This window comes from Pongo pygmaeus, chromosome 5, assembly GCF_028885625.2.
Source record: "Pongo pygmaeus isolate AG05252 chromosome 5, NHGRI_mPonPyg2-v2.0_pri, whole genome shotgun sequence".
Lineage (NCBI taxonomy): Eukaryota > Metazoa > Chordata > Mammalia > Primates > Hominidae > Pongo > Pongo pygmaeus.
In genome coordinates, this window is record NC_072378.2 from 158,546,731 (window position 1) to 158,569,224 (window position 22,494).

Genomic DNA, 22,494 nt, shown 5'->3' on the forward strand with positions numbered 1-22,494 from the left:
AGATGACTATCAGTGGCATGTTCTAGTTTAATTGGAAGTTGTTTTTTTTTCTCAGTGGTACATAAAATAGTGGTTCATTATACAGTTGATGGTGACTTGGATTCTATAAGCTGTGAAGCCCAAGTGCTGGTCCTGTTGCAGGAAAATTTCTAAAACAGGTATGGCATGCCACTGTGCAGGACTTCAGACTATATGATGGTAGTTAGGAAAGAGGAGAGAGAAATAAATGGAAGACTGGGTCCCTCCCTAGGGCCTTACCACTCAATTTGCAAAACCGGGCTAAGAGAAAACATACAAAAACACTTCTCAAGCAACATATGAGTAGGTGAGAACTGAAGTCTGTAAATCTGGGTGTTATATAAGCACTATTATCTGAGACCTCAGCATTCCAGGAAAGCTTCCTGGAAGAAGTGAGTTTTGGGTCAAAAAGTGGGCCAAAGGCTGATCTGCCTCACTGAATGGGCACACTGTTTTCATGAAGTAGTAATATTTCCATTTACACGGAAAGAAGCTGCTCGGAGAGCTGATGAGCATCATGCCCGGGATATTGAGCACATCATGCTTGACCTGGGCAGAGTTTGTGGGCAAGGAAAGGGGCTGAGGGTCAAGATGATCTCTGCTGGGGTTGTTCAAATTCATTACCCAATCATCACCTGAGAGGTTGTCCCCTGAGGATGGCTTGTCTGGTCATTACTGAATGTCTGCAGGGGCATGGCAGTGTTCTGCTTGGCTCTGGGGGCTCTGCCCTTTCTAGGACAAGTCCCAGAGACAAACAGCTTGGCCCAGTGCAGCAGAATGGGGTGAGAGAGGAACTGAGTTTGTTTGCAGGCAGGATGGAAACAGCTGATGGAGGCTTCTCGGGCCATCCCCACCTACCCATCACAAGAGAAGGGAATTAAGCCGCTGAACCACCCCAAAGAGTGATTCCAACTCAGCCCTAAACACCCATCCCCACCCCACCTCCCCTGCAGCTCTGACAGGCCAAGCCTCGGCGCTAGAACCCCGCGCCAGAAGGCCGGGCCACAGGTGACTGGGCTGCCAGGCCACACACTCCAGCGTACACGCGCGGACACGTGCCGGTGTCCAGGGCCGGTGGGAGAGGCGCTGTCACCATCTGACAGGAGAGGAAGGTGGCGCGCAGAGAAGTCAGGGTCACGTGGTAAGTGGGGGTCGTGGTCTGGGGATCACGGCTCCAGGTCTCTTCGCGACAACGCACCGTTGACCCCCAACACCTCTCCCTGGCGGGGTCGGTGACCGCAACAGCCTCCGGGATAGAACGCTAGTGAAAGGTAACCTTTCTCCAGCCCGCTCCACGCGCTCCGCACCCGCTAAGCGCCTCCGCGAATTAACTCAGTCCTCCGCGCCGAAGTATGCGCAGTTATGACCCCGCTTCCCCGCAGGGAGACAGAGGCACGCAGGGTCGAAAGGACTCGTCCAGGGTCGCAGGAGCCGACCACACAGGGAGGCGCAGCGCCCCCGGCGGGAGCAGTCCGCGGGTCCAGCCTGGCGGGCTCCCGGGCCGGACTGCCCATATAAGGCTGCGGGCGGCCGGCATCGCGGCCAGGCTCCCGGGGGCGCCCCGCGCGGGGTATCCTCCTCCGCAGCGAGGAATGCGTGGCATCTGGGAGGCTCTTCCGCTCCACGCCCGCCCGCGAGGAGCCTCAGCCCCGGGGCGCGGCCTCGCGCAGCTGCCTGGCCGCTGGGGGGAGCGCGGGGCCGGGCGGGAGGCGGCGGCGCGCCCTCACCTGCTCCAGGCTGGGGAGGCGCGTGTGGGGGGGAGGAGGAGGAAGGGGAGGAGGCCGGGGAGGAGGCCGGGGAGGAGCCTGGCGCGGCGGGAGCGGCGGCGCAAAGTGAAACTCTGAGAAGTTGCGGGCGCGCGGGGAGCTGTCGCTGGCAGCGCGCCCTCGGGGGGACGTGGCCCCGGCCCCCGCCCGCAGTGGGCCCGACCCTCATGGCCCTGAGTAAAGGGCTGCGGCTGCTGGGGCGCCTGGGGGCCGAGGGGGACTGTAGTGTGCTGCTGGAGGCGCGCGGCCGCGGCGACTGCCTGCTGTTCGAGGCCGGCACGGTGGCCACGCTGGGTGAGTCCGGGCCGGGGGCAGCGACGCCCGGAGGAGAGGGCGCCCGCCTTCGCCCAGCCTTGGGAAGACGGGTACCCCCATTCCCGAGGGGATCGGGCGGCGCTGGGACTGCCGGGGCGTGGGGTCGCGCGCAGAGGGGCGGCTTTTTGAATGAAGTGGGGCTGGGAACTCGAGAGAGCACTCTGGCTGGGCCGGTGGTGCACGGAGGCCGGCCGCCCCTCCACGGGGATCTCCGGCCCGCGCGGCCAGAGGATATGGTTGCTGGATAGCCGGCTGGGGCGCTTTGCGTATTCATGAGGATCCCGGGGTGTTGACTTAGGAGCCGGCCTGACCCTGTGCCTGGCGCCTTTTCTTTTGCACCTGTTGATGAAACCAGTGATTGCCCTTTGGTTTGTGTTGGTGGCTCCTCTCCTGGAGGGGATGGGGACAAAAGCCCCAAAACATAGGCTCTGGAGAAACCGCTGATGGCACCTTTGTCCCACGTAAATACTTGGTCGAGAAGCATCGGTGCTGCAATTTATAGAACTTGTAAACAAATATCCTATGACCTTTATGCTGTCTTAGATCCTGCCAAACCAGCGAATTTCACCTATGGACTTCGGAAGCCTTGAAACTGGCATTGTGCTATGGGCTTTAGGACATTATCTCACTTAATTCTCACAATTCTACTAAACAGCTATTATTATTCCCATTTTGCAGATGAGCAAACTGAGGCCTAAAGAGGCTAAGTTGCTTGCCAAGGTGACACCATCCACCTGACTTTTATGTGGCTGTTTCTGTAATGTCATTCAATGCGTGGCTTCCTGGTATCGCTAACCTGGGTCCCTTGTTTTGTGCTAACCATTATAAGGAAAACCTGGGTAGGAAAACCAAAGCATGTGAAACCAGGTCTGATTGTTAGACTTGTAAAAATCTAACACCGGAGAGTAGGCTCCCACCACTAGGCGTCCAGCTGTAACAGCTTCCCGGTATTCGTAGCTAAACAAGGTGCAGCCCGGGGTCACTCGTACTTGAGGTGGTCGGCAAATGCAGCAGGCTGCTTTGTAGATGCCTCTAGCCTTGTTTTCACATTTGTATGCAACAACTCCCGTTCGGATGTATGTCTTGGAAGGACTATCTCTACTATTTCTGATTCCCTAATCATTTCATTAACATGCATTTATCCAGCTTGTTCTCAGTCACTTGATTACTGAAACAAAGTCTCCAGTAGTCTCAGCATCAAAAGTGGGCAGTGAATTGTAGATTAAGTTATTTTCAGATTATTCCAATTTGTGCTGTCCTGAAGAGTCTAAGTTTGGTTATTTGGTATGGCCTTGAAAGAAAACCACAGAAATTTCCATTCCATTTTAGATGTCTGCTTCATACCACATTTATCGGAAGCAAAAGAGTAATTTCATGGTACAAAACTACTGTTTCATCAAATAGGTTAAAATGTCCTTCAGTTGGATTACGGCAACATTAAGCCAAGTTCGTACACATCCAAGAATTCTTTGAAGCAGCTTAGAAAAAAGAGATTTTATTTTTTCTAAAGTGAAGATTTAAAAATGATTAATGACAGTAATGTAGTGCATATTTTCCATTAGGAGCTGAAGTTTGGGCTGAGATTTACATCACAGTGGTGATTACCGTATACCAGATTTTAGAACAGAGAATGTAAGAAAGAAATTGGCTCGTCTTCAACTCATGTGCAGTCCACATTTGTCATTTAACCTAGCATTCATTTTTCAATAGAAAACTTAAAAAAAATTTTTTGAAACAGAGGCTTCTTCTGTTGCCTAGGCTGGCATGCAGTGGCACAGTTACAGCCCACTGCAGCCTCAACTTCCCAGGCTCAAGCGATCCTCCTGCCTCAGCCTCCTGAGTAGCTGGGACTACAGGCACGTGCCACCATGCCTGGCTAATTTTTTCTCTCTCTTTCTTTCTTTTCTTTAAATGAGGTCTTACTATGTTGCCCATGCTGGTCTCGAACTCCTGGATTCAGGTGATCTTCCCGCCTTGGTCTCCCGAAGTGTTGTGATTACAGGCATGAACTACTTACTGTGTCTGGCCTGAAAACTTAATTTTTTAAAGTCTGTTTTGTTTAAGTGAAATGAAACTATTTTTAAAAAGCAGCTGTAGCATTTGGTGGCTTTGCTGGTCCAGAGAATGTTTGTAGGAGAGAGCCTTATGTTACTAGAAAGTTGTTTCAAACTTTCAACATATCCTAAATGCATCACTATTGGATAAAATGGCTCTGAACTTGAAATTCCCATCTGTGTTCCAAAGGGCTAGCTAGCTGTTTTACTTTCCTTTCTTGGAGAAAGTGATTTTTTTTTTCTTTTTTTTGAGATGGAGCTTCACTCTTGTTGCCCAGGCTGAGTGAAGTGGTGCGATCTCGGCTCACTGCAACACCCCCACCCCCGCCTGGGTTCAAGCGATTCTCCTGCCTCAGCCTCCCCAGTAGCTAGGATTACAGGCACACGCCACCATGCCTGGCTAATTTTTGTATTTTTAGTAGAGACGGGGTTTTGCCATGTTGGCCAGGCTGGTTTCTAACTCCTGACCTTAGGTGATCCACCTGCTTTGGCCTCCCAAAGTGCTAGGATTACAGGCGTGAGCCACCATGCCTGACCCGAGAAGGTGAATTTTTACAAGAAGGCTGCAATCTCCACTTTTGCATGGGACAGGACACTTGTGGCAGCTGGCGTAGCTGGTGGTCTAATCTAGACCTTTCACTCTTTCCTTGAAGTTCCGGGTCTGGGTTAGCTTCCTTTTCTCTTCGGCTGTGATTTTCCTGTGATGTGTCCCTCCCAGTTAGTAATGAGAGGCTGAGAGACTGAAGTTGTGCTAACTGCTTCGTGGGTAGTGGTCTTTCCCAGCCCCTGAGTCATTCTAGCTTCCATCCTGCTCCGCTGCGGATGCACAAGCTGCTTTCCTAGGGGTGAGAGGAGATGAGGGGATTGGGCCTGATGACCACAGGCACTGCCCCTTCATAGCACATTTTATTCCCGAAGGATCCTAACTGGAAAAGTACCTCTCGCCGAAGGGGCTGGGTGGTTCCTTGTCATTTTCAGGCAAGGCCTGGAGACAGGGGCTTGAACTGGGCTGTGATTTTTAGGAAAAACTAATGGTCCATGATTGGTTGATTGCTGGACTCCTCTCATCTGAGCCTGTCTTCACCTGTCCTGTTCTAAAGTGAACTCTTCACACTAGGGCCATCTGGCCTGCTAGCAGGATTGTTGAAGGAATTATTCCAAATTCCTGCTTCTAAAAGAATTAGGTTGTGAATCTGTCTTTTATGTAGATCAGTGGGAGCAGAAATTCCAGAGGCAGAAAAGCCAAATGTATTGGCACTGATTTAAAAGGCTTTTATGAAGTCTCAGGAACCTGACTGGAGGGTAGTTGGCCTTCTCAGCACAGGTGGGAAGCCCCGTAGCCGGTACCAGCTTCCCTGGCCAACAGTCCACAATTAGCAAACAGATGTTCCCTTATTTGCACATGGGACAAAAACCTACTCCTGTCTGTCTCTTGTAAACTTAGGGAAAGTGCTTATTGTTAGTGGATTTTGTCTATTTTCAGAGTAAGCGACAGTGTTCCAAAGTTCAAGGTTCTCCAACAGCCCCCAGGAACGGTGGCCTGAGGGTGTCCCTGTGTTTACAGTCCGGGCTGTGTGTGAGTGAAGTCCTGCCTCCTGCTGCCCAGCCTGGCTTTGCTGCGAACAGGCAGCAGGGAGGGAGGGATGGGGCAGGAGACTTGAGAGAATTAATTCAGTTAATTAATGGGTGTCCCTAAATTACTTTGAGCTTCTGGGGGGAAAGGTTCTGTGTAAACACCAGGCCCCCAGGTTCTCCCAGCTGCTGTTTGTGCAGAGGCCACATCTCGAGTTTAGCTTTGTTTGAATTGGTGAGATGGCCCCAGGGCGGAGCAGGACTCAGTCTGAACTGTTGCCTAAATCACTTTCTCAGGCTTTATGGCCAGATGTATTTGGTCACGGACTGGAATTTTGATCTGTTAGAGAGGACCACAGAGAATCAAATAAGTCACCATTTTATAAATGCTCCTGGACAAAGTTGAAACCACAGGTAGGACCAGGCAAGGGTTCCGGGGCCCCTGACGTGGGAAACTAGAGCAGCGACCCGGGGCCACGGTGGTCTGTCTGCCTCCAGGACTGGTTCGCCTCCTCTCTTAGCCGGAGGCTGTCTCAGCATAGTGTTTACAAAATGCAAACTGGGATGGTGTGTGCTTCTCCCGTGGGTTTTGTTTGTTTGTTTGTTTGTTTGAGACGGAGTCTCTTTGCCCAGGCTGGAGTACAATGGCGCAATCTCAGCTCACTGCAACCCCCACCTCCCAGGTTCAAGCGATTCTCCCACCTCAGCCTCCTGAGTAGCTGGGACTACAGGCATGCGCCACCACGTCCGGCTAATATTTGTATTTTTAGTAGAGAAAGGGTTTCACCATGTTGGCCAGGCTGGTCTCAAACTCTTGGCCCCAAATGATCCGCCCACCTCAGCCTCTCAAAGTTCTGGGATTACAGGCATGAGCCACTGCGCCCGGCCTTCCCCGTGGTTTTTGTAGCTCACCTGTAAGATCGTGATTTCAAATCTTACCAGGCTCTTGTTTTGGCTGTGTGGCTCAAAAACTTGGCTTTTAGCCTTTAATTGTGAAAATGTTCAAACACAAAAGTAGAGAGAAAAATGAATCCTGTCTACCTGTCGTTTGGCATTGATAGTTATCAATATATTGCCACTTTTATTTCACTTGTCCCTGTATTTTTTATGAAAACATGAATCTCCTAAAATTTAGTTTGTTTAAAGCCAGGCAAGATTCTAATTTGTTGGGTTGACTCTTTTTTTTCCTTATTTGAATTTAGATATGGAAGTTCAATTTTTTTATTTTATTGTAAATTGACAAATTATTATTGTTTTTTGAGATGGAGTCTTGCTCTGTCGCCCAGGTGGGAGTGCTATGGCACAATCTTGGCTCACTGCAACCTCTTCCTCCCAGGTTCAAGTGATTCTCTGGCCTTAGCCTCCTGAGTAGCTGGGACTATAGGCGTGTGCCACCATGCCCGGCTAATTTTTGTATTTTTAGTAGAGATGGCGTTTCACCATGTTGGCCAGGCTGGTATCGAACTCCTGACCTCAAGTGATCCACCCACTTCGGCCTCCCAAAGTGCTGGGATTACAGGCGTGAGCCACTGTGCTGGGCCAACAAATTAGAATTATTATATATTATGGGGTACAAAGTGATCATATATGTACAATGTGGATTGATTAAATCAAGATAATTAACGTAGTCATCACCTCAAATACTTCTTTGTTTATTTATATATCTTTTTTGAGATGGAGTCTTGCTCTCTCACCCGGGCTGGAGTGCAGTGGCACCGATCTCGGCTCACTGTAACCTCCGCCTCCCAGGTTCAAGTGATTCTCCTGCCTCAGCCTCCTGGGTAGCTGGGACTACAGACGCGTGCCACCACGTCCGGCTGATCTTTGTATTTTTAGTAGAGACGGGGTTTCGCCGTGTTGGCCAAGCTGGTCTCGAACTCCCGACTTCAAGTGATCCGCCCACCTCGGCCTCCCAAAGTTCTGGGATTACAGACATGAGCCACTGCACCTGACCACTTATTTTTTGTAGTGAGAACATTTGAAATTTACTCTCCTAACGGTTTCAAAATATACATTATTATTAACTGTAGTTACCATGCTATGCAAGTTCAAAATTTACTTGGCAGATTTCAGTGTGGCCAACAGCAGAAATGGTGGCATGAACTGATTCTGAGACATTGGCCAAGACACATTTTTAAAAGCAAAGTGACCACTTGGGAAGGGTTGACCACAGCCTGGAAGAACAGGGAGCGCTCTGCTGGTGAGCTCGGGAGGACAAGGTCTGGGCCCTTTGATGGCACTGCCTCTAGCCCCGGGCAAGAGAGGGGCGAGGGCCGTGTCCAGTGGCCTTTACGCTCCCCTTTCTGGATGACATTCCTGCTGCTCAAGGCCCTGGAGTGTGCTAAGCACATAGTGCAGCATGCGCAGCCCCCTCCCAGGTCCTCAGGCAGACTGTGCAGCCATGTGTCCCCCCCCAGGCCCGGGCGTTGGGGTGGCAAGGGCGTGTTACAGGTAGAACGGGACACACACTAGCTGGGACTCTGTGTGTGTATGCACGAGGCTCTCTGCAGGGGGGCATGAAGCCCAGGTTTGGGGAAGTGGGGGAAGAGAAGGTGGCCAGGCTGGGGCCTCCCTCCCCAATGGCCACGTAATGAACCTGGCCTTCCGGGTAGTCATGGCGGCGTACTTTTAGAGGTAGGAGGATAGAACCTATTTTATTTAACTGTTTTACTTTGTTAGCTTGATTTAAAACTTAACAGCTGGGCATACAGGATGCAGCACTCATGAGTACTCTGGCCCCAGACCCTGCAGATATTCAGGCAGACCTGCCCTGGGCACGTGTCCCAGCCCGTGTCTCTCTGCCGTGTCTCTCTTCTGGAGCATTCCTGGGGTGCTCAGGGTCCCCTTTGTGCTTTTTGGCTGCTCGGTTTCTGTTGCTGGGCTCCTTTGGCCTTCCCACTGAGGATGGGGAATATATTCTGTTTTCTTTCCACTTGAATTGTCCTTAAAGCCGTGAGTAAACTGGTTCAGGCTCAGACTTGGGAATTTGATCGGAGTCCCTTTAGCATTTCTGGGCAGGGCTTGTTGGTGTCGTGGCTAGCTCTCCTCGAGGTGAAAACCAAATTGGGCTGGGAGGGTGCACATGACACTTAAAGCCCCCAGAGCTGCGGTGCCATCAACCACACACTGTGGACGAGAGGCTGTCAGTGGGCAGGCTGGGTCCACCTTCAAGGTCCATACGAAACAGCCCAGTTCAGGGCACTGCTTCTTTTCGAGATCTCACGGGCAGGAGGCTTCAGGCACTGTTCATGTAAATGTAAGTCGTTCTTTCTTTCTGGAGGAAAATTTAGACACGTGAATGAAAACCTTTAACAGTATGCAAGGGCTTAATCCGCTATTCTACATGCAGAAGTTTATCTCAGGAAATAGTTCCAGATCACTAGCCCATTTTGCTTCAAGGATGTTTATTGCAAACTGTTTTGAGGTTTTCACTGGTTAAATAAACTTTGGTTGAACTTGATCATAATAGCTGACATTTATGGAGTGTTTACCACCTACCAGGTGCTGATCCAAGTGGCTTACATTTATTAACTTACTTCATCCTTATGTCAAGGCAAGTACTAGTAATCTCCATTTTACGCTTGGGGAAACTGAGGCACAAGAGGCTTAAGAACTTGCCTGAGGTTCCACCTCCAGTGGAAGGCTCCAGAGAACAATATGTTCAGTAAAATCTCATTCTTAGGAAAAAAAAAAAATATATATATATATGGAAAAAGACTCCCTTTGTACTGTTGTCTCTGGCTTATCTTGGTTTTCGTCTGACATACACTTGATCGAGGAGGTTCCCACTTGGGGAAACAGCCAGCCCCTTTCTGAGCAGAGGGTGTGGCACTACAAAGGTGAAACTTTATCTCTGGGAGAAACGTGCTTGAAGCCCACGCTCCTGGGGGGCAGAGCTGAGCCTCCACGAGGATGTCCCCAGCACTGGGAGCAGAGGCTGATGCGGCCCCAAGGTGCTGAGGAAAGCACCCCCCAGTGCAAAGGATGCTACAAGGCCCCAGGCTTCTCAAGGAACATGAGGCCTGGCAAACCCAGAACGTTGGACTGGGTCGGCTCCAAGATGCCCCTGGGTTTGAGCTGGAGAAATGTCTGCGGGAGGGTGCTGGGGCTCCTGCAGAGCGTGGCTTCCTGACCCTGTGGACTTTTCTGGGGGAGGTGGGGGGCTCTGCCAAGTTGGTGGATGGAACTGTTTCTTGCCCTGGGGGGCACTGGGCAGGAGCCGGCCTGGGAGTGTGAGTCTGGTGCTGCGCCAGGAGGCTAGATGCCCTGGCCAGGTCCTGTGGGCTGCGCCGTCTGTGCCCTTGGCCCGCGAGGCTGGCGGGCTGCCACTGCTTGTAAAGCCTCCTGGTTGAAAAGGTGACTTGGAGCAGCGGATTCACTGGGAGCCTGTCAGCCACAGAGCCAGACGGGCAGCTTGTGCTTGTGCCCCAGGCCCAGGCCGCAGGAGGTGGGATCAAGTTCCACGGCTCCAGTGCGAAGGTCTGAGCTTCATTCTAAGGCAGGTTTTTGAGGACATGGGGCTCTCGGGCACCTGGTTGTATTCCTGCATCTCTGCCTACTCTCTCATGCCACCTCCTCCCCAAGGCTGGGGGCTGGTGGAGCCTGCATCCAGCGTGCCCCAAGCCAGCCTTCCATCTCAGATGGAGTTGTATGTTTCTAGTGAGCCCACGCACCCCCTGAGGACAGGGCCTCACCCCCACACGCCTGCTCCTTCATCACAGCTGCTAGGAAATGAAGGGTCCTTCGAAGTAGGATGTGGTGTCCCTGAACAGAATTCTGGCTCTAAGTGCTCTCCTGGCTCTGGCGTTGGTGTGGGACTTGGTTTGCAGGAGGGGCAGGTTGCTGGCGGCTGCTGCTCAGACCCAGCGGAGGACCGGGCCGCTCCAGGCTCCTGGCAAGATGTAGCAAAATGGCCAAATTTAAGGTGAGCACGGGCTCCCGTGCAGTTTCTCACCCCTGCTGCTGGCTGCCTGTCTGTGAATGCTAAGGCAAGGGGTGGTCCTGCATTGACTTCTTACTGACTGGTGGGAGTAACCCGGAAGAGGCAAACGACTTCCTTCCCTTTCCTCAGCTCTGAACCTAGACTGTTCCAGTGACACCACCTGCAAACTCTTCACCTGTGTCCTTTCCCACCTCTCTGCCCTGAGGACAGGGAACTAAGTGGCTGCTCACGGTGGGTAAAGCTGAGGCTTGCAAGACAGCCTTGGGCAATGGGACAGCCAGACCCCAGCCCTGAGCACCTGCCTCTCCCATCCCAAGCCCCAGTCTCTTTTTCAGCTGCAAAGTCAATACCTTTGCTTTCAGAGAGGGAGCACGTGCCACGCCAGGAGAGGCTTTGGGTCTATCACAGATGGAGACTGCCTAGCTTAACTGCGCAGTCTGAATGATTCTAAGGAGGGGGAGAGAGAGAATGCCTCTGGAGCCTGGCACACACATCTGCCGGAGAAAGTGGTGAGTGCGTTGTGACCAGGTGAGGGACGAACCTTAAGGAGATTGGCTGAGAACACCTCCCCTCCTCACCCTAAGTCAACAAGCCCGGGACAGCAGTGCTTCCAAAACCTTACTTGTTCACCTCCCCTGGAGATTCTTGTGGCAAATCGGGTTCTGCCTCGTTGGCTCGGGGGTGGGCCTTGAGAGCCTGCCGTTCTAACAAGCTCCCAGGTGATGCTGGTCCACAACCAGCTTTGAGTACCAGGATCTCGCACCAGCTTGGGAGGGAGGAGACCTGAATCCTAGCCCTGGCTCCTTAGGCTCTTCTTTCCAGTGGGGGAGTTTAGTTAATCCCTCCGGGCCCCAGTATCTTAATCTGAAAACAAATGAATGGCAACCTAGTTGCCTTTCCTACTCTGAGATTCCATGCGTCTTAAAAGAAAAGTTTTAAAACTAAACATGTCACCCTCACCATCGCTACTTCACACACCTAAAGTTATAAACCACTCAGAAATGCAAATCTTAGGAGATGTGATCTGGCAAGGCAAAATCGAAGATGGCTTTGAGGTCTCAGCTAAACCTAGAAATCTGATGCTCTGCATTTTTTATGGGATGCTTATGAATTAATGAAAATACATGAGATTATCTCTCCTTGAGTCTACCCTTTCCTACAACCAGCAAAAACTTATAAAAAGCAATTGAAGCTTACTTTGAGAATGCCAAGGTATTGATTAAAGTATCATGGACTGTGCTGATTCCATGGCTGGTTTAGCAGATTCTTGTTAAAAGCCATGACTTTTTAAAATTTTTATTTTTTTGTGGGTACGTAGTAGGTATATATATTTATGGGATACATGAGATATTTTGATACAGGCATGTAATAGGTAATAACCACATCATGGAAAATGGGGCATCCATCCCCTCACACATTTACCTTTTGTGTTACAAACCAATTTTACTCTTTTAGTTATTTTAAAATGTACAGTTAAATTGTATAGTCACCATGTTGTGCTATCAAATACCAGTTCTTATTCATTCCTTTTATTATTTTTTTTTACTCATTAACCATCCCCACCTCCTCCCTAGCCCCCTGCTACCCTTCCTAGCCTCTAGTAACCATCCTTCTATTCTCTATGTCCATGAATTCAAATTTTGATTTTTAGATCCCACAGATAAGTGAGAATATGCAATGTTTGTCTTTCTGTGCCTGGCTTGTTTCTTTTTTTCTTTTTTTGAGACAGAGTCTTGCCCTGTCACACAGACTGTAGTGCAGTGGTGCGATCTCGGCTCACTGCAACCTCCGCCTTCTAGGTTCAACCTCCTGAGTAGCTGGGATTACAGGCACCCACCACCACACCCAGCTAACTTTTGTATTTTTAGTAGAGACAGAGTTTCACCATGTTGTCCAGGCTGGTCTCGAACTCCTGACCTCAGGTGATCCACCTGCCTCGGCCTCCCAAAGTGCTGGGATTACAGGTGTGAGCAACTGTGCCCGGCTGGCTGGCTTTTACACTTAACATAATGACCTCCAGTTCCATCCATGTTGTTGCAGATAACAGGATCTCATTCTTTTTTATGGATAAATAGTACTCCACTGTGTATGTGTACCACATTTTCTTTATCCACTCATCTGTTGGTGGACACTGAAGTTGCTTCCAAATCTTGGCTATTGTGAACAGTGCTGCAACTAACATGGGAGTGCAGATATCTCTTTGATATACTGATTCCCTTTCTTTTGGGTAGATACCCAGCAGTGGGATTGCTGGATCATATGATAGCTCTACTTTTAGTTTTTTGAGGAACCTCCAAACTGTTCTCCATAGTGGTTGTACGCATATAGTACATAACATATATAACATATGTATACTACATAACATATATATATAGTATATAACATATATAGTGGTTGTACTAATTTACATTCCCACCAACTGTGTACAAGGGTTTCCTTTTCTCCACATCGTGGCCAGCATTTGTTATTGCCTGACTTTTGGATGTAAGCCATTCTAACTGGGGTAAGATGGTCTCTCAGTGTAGTTTTGATTTGCCTTTTTCTGATGATCAGTGATGTTGAGCACCTTTTCATATGCCTGTTTACCATTTGTATTTCTTCTTTTGAGAAATGTGCATTCAAATCTTTTGCTCATTTTTTGGATCGGATTATTAGATTTTTTTTCCTGTAGAATTGTTTGAGCTCCTTATATATTCTGGTTATTAGTCCCTTGTCAGATAAGTAGTTTGCAAATATTTCCTCCCATTCTGTGGGCTGTCTCTTCACTTTGTTGATTGTTTCCTTTGCTGTGCAGAAGCTTTTTAACTTAATATGATCTGTCTTGTTCATTTTTGCGTTGGTTGCCTGTGCTTGTGGGGTATTGCTCAATACATTTTTGCCCAGATCAATGTCCTGGAGGTCTTTCCCAATGTTTTATTGTAGTAGCTTCATAGTCTGAGGGCCATGGCATTCTTAAAAACATAACTTTCATTCTTGCATAGCTTTTTTTTTTTTATTTTAAGTAACCTGGACTGTCATTTGGCTAGGGAGGCGGGAGTTTGTGTGTCTGGAAATGTGTGGTTTTTTTGGTCTTTTTTTGTTTGTTCGTTTGTTTGAGACGGAGTCTTGCTCTGTCACCCAGGCTGGAGGGCAGTGGAGCTATCTCGGTTCACTGCAAGCTCTGCCTCCCGGGTTCACACCATTCTCCTGCCTCAGCCTCCCTAGTAGCTGGGACTACAGGCACCCACCACCACGCCCAACTAATTTTTTGTATTTTTTAGTAGAGACAGGGTTTCACCATGTTAGCCATGATGGTCTCCATCTCCTGACCTCTTGAGCCACCCGCCTCGGCCTCCCAAAGTGCTGGGATTACAGGCGTGAGCCACCATACCTGGCCAATGTGTGGTCTTTTTTATCTGTCGGTTTAAACTGTCTGTTTTATATGTTGCATGAACCCCGCTTTACCATGAATCTTATCAATGACTGATAAATATTGTCTATTGGAAACATTCTCTTTAAGAGGAGGAGACCATTCTCTGCAGCTCCTGCTGATTCAGCAAAGCTGAGGTCAGGTGGAACTGGCCAGGCAGAGATGAGTGATTAGAAGGCTGTCATTGGCAGTGACAGTCCACGTGCTCCGGGGCAGAACAGTGACACTGGCTGTCACAGTCTGTTCCAACAATGGAGGTTGTTTGTTTTTATTTAAATGATGTGAATAAAGAAAGGAATCTTGGAAAACTAAGACTGGAGCTGCCCAGGCCTAAGCCAGGCCCTTGTAACAAGGCCTTTCTGGGTGGGGGATCTACCTCTCTTTTCATCTGGACCCCCTGGTGGCGGGTGGCGAGCTCAGAACCACAGCTGGGTGGGAAACGGGAGGGCCAGCAGCAAGCTGCAGGAATGGAATTCCATGATGAAATCTCATGTCTCCAGAGCGGACAGACAGAAGCTTGTGTTTTCATTTCAAAGGGCATCTGCCACACCCTCCAGGCAGACCACATAAATGGCATTTTTGAGTGAGGCCTGAGGGATTCTGTCTGGTGGTATACACTGATTTTAACCAGAAGCAATAGATTTGGGCTCTTATTGACAGGGGAAGATAGATGAGAGATGATTTCCATGACGATGTTGAAAATATTAGCAATTCTGAAGACCGCAGGGAGTCCCAGGGGGTTCCTGGCCAGGAGCGCCCCTCCATTGCCCTGCACCACCTTGCTTTCCAGGCTGCGGCTCTGTGTGTCTGAATCTATGGCGTGGGGGCACTTCCTTCTAATTTGCAGAAGGCGCTGTATGGGCCCCAGGCTGCCCATCCTGCTAAAACTGGCAAAGGCCTTTTCCCAGCCTGAGCGGTAGTGATTCAGCCAACTGCAGAAGTGGTATTTGGAGCTCACCCTTAAAACATAAAGCAAGTTATGTTCAGACTATATACAGGCAATGAGAAAATATGATGAAATGTGACTGCATATGAATAGCCCCAGACTTCTAGGGCCTTTGAGTGTGTCTGTCTTGGGCAGCATCTTCTCCTTTTAGGTTTTAGGCTCAGTTTACTGTCAGGAAAATTAAGTTGCTGAGAGCTTCTCAGAATTTTGGCTTAAAAGAGAAAATACACCTGGAACAAAGACTTGAGGGGTGCGCCTGTTAAAAAAAAAAAAAAAGTGTGTGAGCTTCAAAGGTGCACCTTGAGACTCCAGTTCCATCACATCCACTATCCTGGGCCCTCCTGGGGGAGCTCTCTGTCTTGTGCCTGTCTTCTGTTCTCCTGAACACTCCTAAGGTATTTTGAGTGCGGAGGATAGGATCATACACTCAGGAAAGCCGAGAGCTAGATCCTGAAGCATCTGTGCGGGAAATGCCCATCTGTGCCTGAAATGAGCATCTGTGAGTGAAGTGATCTCATGTCTGGGATCCGTTTGGCGTGCGCCAGGAGACAGACAGACGGACACGTGCATGCACACACACACAGCGGGGACAGGGAGTAGGTGAAATAAGAGTGGGAAAATGTTGACACCTCCGGGAGCCAGGTGACAAGCTGCTTGGTGGTTCACTAGACAGGGAGTTATAAATTGGCCGCTTTTCAACATCGACAGATAAAAATCAATAGCCTTCCCGTAATGCCATCATTAATCAACTAGAGTCTGTAATGGGAAAAGCAGATGCCACTCCCCCACAGTTTCTGGGAATAAACAAAGTGTGTACGGCCTAAAGAAGAAAGCTATAGAACTTGACTGAAGCCGGCATCTGTGGAAAGGCACACTATGTTGTTGGAATGGGAACATCAACACTATGGAGATGGCAGTTCCTCTCCAGTTAATCTAGAAGTGCAAGTATCAATGAGTAAATCCAATTAAATTCCAACAAGAGCCTTGTCTAAAATGTTAACAGGCTGATTTTACAGTATTGCTGGACTCCCCCCACATCCAAACTTATTCTTACCTTCATTCTCCCATTTTGGTTAATGGCAGCACCATCCAGGCAACTGCTGGTAATAAAATCCTGTGAGTCATTCTGACGCCCCTTCCTTCCTCAACCTCATCCAACCTACCAGCCAGTAGTGAATCCCACCCCAAAACAGATGGTGAATCCCACCGAGTCCCCTGTTATCGCTGCTACGTCGAGAGTGCAGCCACTGCCCCATGTGCTTTCCTGGTCTGCTTGGCAGCCTTTTAACTAGTCTCCTGGCTCTTCCCCTGCTCCCCACATAGTGACCTGCTTGAGGCTCACACAGCCCTGATCCTCTGCCCCTGCCTCTTTCTTCACCCTCATCTCCCACCATTTCGTGGGCTCACTGCATTCAGCAGCCTGACTTGTTCCTGCTCAGAATCTTCACACCCACCACCCACCTGCCTGCACTCCCTCCCCCAGGTGATATGGTTTGGATCTATGTCCCCACCCAAAGTCATGTTGAAATGTGATCCCCAGTGCTAGAGATGGGGCCTGGTGGCAGGTGATTGGGCCATGGGAGTGGTTTCTCATGAAGGGTCAGCACCATCTCCCTTGGGGTTGTCGTTGCAACAGTGAGTTGCCACAACATCTGATTGTTTAAAAGTGAGTGGCACCCACCCCACCCTCTTGGTCCTGCTCCTGCCATGTAAGTTGCCTGTTCCCACTTTGCCTTCCGCCATGAGTAAAAGCTCCCTGAGGCCTCCCAAGAAGCAGATGCTGCCATGCTTCCCATATAGCCTACAGATCCATGAGCCAATTAAATCTCTTTTCTTTATAAACTACCCAGTCTCAGGCATTTCTTTATAGCAGTGCGAGAACAGACTAATATACCAAGGGATGACCTGGCTCCTGCTGCCTCCGTCTCCCCACCTACCCCGCCCCCTCCCCCCGTCCCCCTCCTCCTCCCAGCTGTGGCTGGAATACCCTGCAGCCCCCACACACCAACTGTCTCTGCCCCATGCCTGGTTTCCTTTCTTCTTAGCGCTTATCACTGAAATTACCTTATGTGTGTGCTTACGTGGGTGTCTTCTGTTGTCCACTGCAAAAATGCATTGTGGGTTGAATTGTGTGCCCCAGAAAAATATATTGCTGTCCTAACCCGGGATACCTTGCAATCTTATTTGGAAATAGGGTCTTTGCAGATGCAATGAAGATGTAAGTTAAGATGGGGCCGTACTGGTGTAGGGTGGGCCTTTAATCCAATGTGACTGGTGTGCTTATAAGAAGAAAAGGGACACAGGCAGACACACGCAGAGAGGAGAATGTCATGTGAAGGCATACAGGGAAGACAGCCATGTGACAATGGAGGCAGAGATGGGAGTGACACTGCCGCAAGACAAGGAATGCCTGGGCTACCCGAAGCTGGGAAAAGCAAGGGAAGATGGTCCTATCCACGCCTTGATCTTGGATTTCTGGCCTCCAGAACTGTAAGACAATAAATTTGCTGTTGTTTCAAGCCCCCCGGTCTGTGGTTCTTTGTTACAGCAACTCAGGCAACTAATACAGGGGCATTGTGTATCTCATTCAGTACCTTACCTTAACACTGCCTCGTGTGGGAATGAGGCTTAGCAAACACTGTTGAATGATGAAGGATTGGCAAAAAAAATAGCCAAGATTTTGAAAAAGATCCACAAAGACAGACTGATTCACCAGGTAGCAAAACATATTATAAAGCCCTAACCATCGTGGAGGCTGTCAGCACAAATCAACACAGTAGAGTGGAAGGCTCAGAACAGACTTGTGTGAGCAGTGTTTCTTTGTTTCTTATAAAGGTGATGACTTCAGTCGGTCAGAGAAAGGTAAGGGTGGATACTCAGCACCTGCTGTTGGTGTGGTTGATCAGTGCCTAAGAGGCCCCTGCTCTATTCAGCTGGATATTCACTCAGGCATTCTTGGCCGGTCTGCTCAGAGAGGAATAGGCTGGAAACCTTGGCTGGCCAGCAGGATGCTGCCTGCTGCTCCGCTTCCAGAGGAGTGAGGGGTCTTCCTGGCAGTTTTTGTATGCCTTCACATGACATTCTCCTCTCTGCGTGTGTCTGCCTGTGGTGGCCGCACACACAGGTGTCCTTCTGGTCACTAGCTCCTCCCCCAGCTGAAAGCCCTGGGTCCCCAAGGAGCCAGAATCCCTTATAAAATTACCAGCCTTACAGAGCCCTGGGTTCACACAAGGGACATTCCCTGTTACAGGAGTTACCACACCTAAGGAAGCCCCATGCCTGGCATCTTCACCGAGTGGTTATAATTCACTTATGGGTCTTCCCTGTCCAGAGGCAATTTGCCAATCAAGATCATTTTTACCATGAGCAATATTGTCTAGTAACAGAGTTGACGTTCCACCTTGATTGGGGTTCCCAGGGAACCAGAGCTAGATAATTAAACATCAAATTCTCATACAGAAGGGAAGAAAGATTTGCTAAGCCTGTGACCAAAACTATCCATATGGACACTAAGTGAGAGTCCTATGTTTTATCATACATTAAAATAAATGCAGAGGTATTTGAGTTAAGTGTAAAAAAACAGCTTTCAAAGTATTAGAAAATATAGGAGATGCTTTCACAGTGTTACGGTATGGAAAGATGTTCTAAGGAAAGCATCAAACTCAGAAGTCATAAAGGAAATAAACGTGACAGATGTAAGAAAATGGCCAAACATACATAGAGAAAAATGAACATTCGAAGCGTTGAGCTCCATGCATCTTCACCCAGTGAACACACCCGCATAGCCAGCGCACAGATCTGGAGAGAGAGCGTTTGCATCCCAGGACCCCTGCCTCCCATTCCCCCTGTGTCCGAATGATAGATTTGACTACATAAAAATGGAAAACTCCAGTATATCAAAAGACACCATAAACGTAGTGAAAAGACAAGCAACAGCCCAAAAGGAAAGTTTGTGCAGCCTTTTGTAACATAGAAAAAGGCCAAAGATGGATGATCATAGCGTATAAAAGAACTCCTATAGATCATGAAGAAGAAGGACAAATAGTTCAACAGAGAAATTGGCAAAGGATATAATGAGCAATTCTCCAAAGGAAAAATACAAATGGCCAAAACAATGGAGCCAGTGTGGCCGGCTCTGCCCAGCACGGCCATTTGCACATGGTCACTGTTGGGTGGGTGAGGGCTGCTTACCCCGTCTCCAGCCCCACTCTCCTGCCATCTCCCCCTGTGATTCAGGCATGGAGCTCAGGCCCCAGGTGGCAGGCAGCGCACTCTGCTCAGTTACCCCAGCTCCTGGCTTCACGGCCATGCCCTGGCACCTGTCTCCCTCCCTTTAGCCTGCTGACCTTTTTCCCATGGGATGTTTTGTTGTCTCTGTACAGGCTCTGAGCCAGCCCTATGGGCTTCCAGACAAGCCCAGATTGAGCCTGCCCTCTAGGAAGCACCCCTGTGTAGCTTCCAGCTGAGACCTTGAGACACAGGCCCAGGGAGCCAAGCTCAGAGCTGGGAACATCCAGGTGGGGCTCAGGTGCTAGAGGTGGACAACAGCCTGGTGCAGGACCCGGAGTGGCAAGAGGCAGTAAGGGGTCCATGGTGTTCAGAAATTGGGGCAGGTGGTGGGTAGGGCATCCTGCCTCTAAAGGCCGGGGTTTGGGAGGGCAAGGAAGCCCCCTGGCAGGAGTCAGGGCAGGCATCCCGGGCAGGCAGTGTTTGTTGTGTGAAGCGGGCTTCCCCAAGGAGGGGCCCTAGAGCAGAAAGCTGTCATGTGCAGGTGACTGGGAGACCTGTTCTCTTTGGAGCCGTGCAGCTCCTGTTAGTGGATGACAGATTTCAAGCCCTGCTCAGGCCAGTGTTTTTCACACACGTTTGACCTTTGGTTCACAGCATACAGCACAACAGCTTATGGTCCAGGAGTGCACCTCGGCATGCAGTTTGGGAATCCTGGCAATGACGTGATTAAGATTCTGGGGCCAGGTTCTCACCAAGCTAAAAGGCTTTTTTTTTTTTTTTTTTTTTTTGAGGCAGGAGCTAATTCTCGGTACAGAAAGCCATTGGTAAAGTGGAGGAAGCTGTTTCCAAATCCACGGAATGACGGTAACTAGCGTCACTTGAGAAGGTTTCTTCTGCCCTTTTGTAAAAAATAGCATGATGTTTTCTCCTGGTGATAGACAGGGCCTCTGTATGTAAGAGCAGGTATGTACGGAGAAGGCCAGAGAGTCACCATATGTGCCTGAGATGCGCCACGTGTGGGGCTGTGAATAAGGAAGCAGAATCAATGTGTTTACTCAGAGCTAGATTTGGCTGTTTGTTCCTTCATCTTTCTTGGACCATGTGTCCTGGTGTTCAGAGGCTCCTGAGAGCCTGGGGCTCAGCAGGCCGTCTCGTAGCCCCTCTAACCCAGGTGAGCAAACGGGTCCCAGTGGGTCCCTAACCCATGCTCATTTTCTCGCCAAACAACAACAGAGTCCTGAAAAATGAATTCTGGCCTGTTTTCTGGATTCTGGATTGAAATATGGAGTAGGAGCTGACTTTTAGTAAGTTGATCAACTCTTTCCCCCATCCCCTAGCCTTCTGGAACTGTGTCTTCAATAAACACAACCCCTGCCACCCCTCACCTACCCGCACCGTGGTGGACCTCTTCTTTGAACGCTTCCCTTACAGCACGCCCTCCCTACAAGCTGGGCCTTCTCTTGAGACCACTCTGCTGTCCTTGGGAGTGGTGGTGGAGGCAGGGTAGGCACCCTGTCCTTGTCCCTGTCCCGCAGTGCTCCTTTGGGCCACAGCTCCTCTTCTCTCCCTAAGAGGGACCGTCTGGAATCCATCTTCCTCCTTGGCCACACGTCTCCATTCATTAAGGAGCTGAGTTCCCTGCTCACTGGGTCTCTCTACCCCTCGTCTGTCCCTGTCTGGATGAGGTCACGGGGAGCCTCACCTGCCTGCTGTGTTGGCCTCTCACTCACCCTCTTCTCTGCCTGTTCCCTCTCCTGCACACCTGTCCACGGTATCCCCAGCTCTTAGTGACTCTAGCCCTCTCCCGCCCTCCTCTGCACCCTGCATGCACTTGTGTTGCTGAATGTGGCCGGAGAAAAACAGCAATCTTGACTGTTCTGTGAGACTTCATAAAGGATTTCCAGGGCTGTGTGGAATCAAAAAATCTTCCTGCATTTCCCCAGCCATCTGGCCTCCAGGATGACTATTTCACATCTCCTCAAGCCTTTGACATCTCATCCCCCTCACACTTGATGCTTTTGCTTCCTATTTCACTGGGAAAGTGAAGGTAACTAAGAACTTTCTTTTTTTTTTTTTTTTTTTTTTTTGAGACGGAGTCTGGCTCTTGTCCCCCAGGCTGGAGTGCAGTGGCGCGATCTCGGCTCACTGCAACCTCCACCTCCCGGGTTCAAGCGATTCTCCTGCCTCAGCCTCCCAAGTAGCTGGGACTACAGGCGCCCGCCACCACGCCTGGCTAATTTTTTTGTATTTTTAGTAGAGACGGGTTTTCATCATGTTGGCCAGGCTGGTCTTGAGCTTCTGACCTCGTGATCCACCTGCCTTAGCCTCCCAAAGTGCTGGGATTACAGGCGTGAGCCACCGTGCCCAGCCAAAGGTAGCTAAGAACTTTCAACAGCCCCCGCACCTACTCCCTGGCTCTGGTACAGTGGACAGCCTCCCAGGCTCTTCCCCCCGCCCACTGACCCTGACCCTTCTCATCTTTTAAGACCTCGATCCTGCAGTTTCCCCCTTTCCTTCCTAACTCTGTCATTTGCACCATTATACCACCAGGCTGTCATAGCTCACATTAAGAAACCCTCTCTTGACCCTGGCCCCCACCTCATCTCTTGGTTTTCCCATGTGACAAGGTTGTCTACACACCTTCCCTCTTCCCAGTCTCCCTTGAAGTGGCTCCAGCCAGGCTCTGTCCTCCCACTCTTCTGAAACCTTTCCTCAAGGCCTCCAGGAACTTCTGGCTGCTCAGTCTTCCATCCGACAGCATCCCCCAGCATTTTCTCCACTTGGCTTTTCTTACGCTGTGTTCTCATCACATTCCTTCCTCACTGCCTGTTTTTCTCCAAAGCGTAGAACCATGCCTGGCACACAGTGGGCATCTAGACCCTTTGTTGAGTGGTGAAATTGAAGTGTGACAGGGTGTGTGGCTTCCCTGCTCCGGCTCCCTCAGTTCCCAAAGCTGTGCTCCTTCCTGGATCTCATGTAGCAAAAGGAGGCATCCGTGGGTCGTACCACATGGCTTCTAGAGGAGTATGTGTGAGTGTGTTCAGGCTCATGTGGAAATAGGGAGGCGGCCCTAGGTGGGAGGAGCCTTCCCAAGAGGAATCACCTGAGAGAGGAAGAAGAGCTGGGGAGGAACCGAGGAACTGGTTTGGCAGGTTCAGGAAGAAGTGAGTGAAGAAACTGGAAAAGTAGCCAGGATCAGAACCTGCAGCCACAGGACCTAATTTGTTAGGACCTAATTAGGG

At 49.9% G+C, this 22,494-nt stretch overlaps 1 protein-coding gene across 4 annotated transcripts in view; it reads left to right on the forward strand.

Annotated features, from left to right (window-relative positions):
* Window positions 1–1,819: 1,819 nt before the first annotated feature.
* SYNJ2 (synaptojanin 2) overlaps window positions 1,820–22,494 on the forward strand; it is a 117,754-nt gene continuing 97,079 nt past the window's right edge. For 2 of the 4 annotated variants that reach the window (XM_054492131.2, XM_063666764.1), the window contains exon 1: window positions 1,820–2,078. In XM_054492131.2, the coding sequence (XP_054348106.1) occupies window positions 1,952–2,078 (127 nt within the window). In that variant the 5' untranslated portion in view covers window positions 1,820–1,951. The remainder of the gene's footprint in view (window positions 2,079–22,494) is intronic. The other 2 variants (XM_063666765.1, XM_063666771.1) reach the window with 1 other exon arrangement.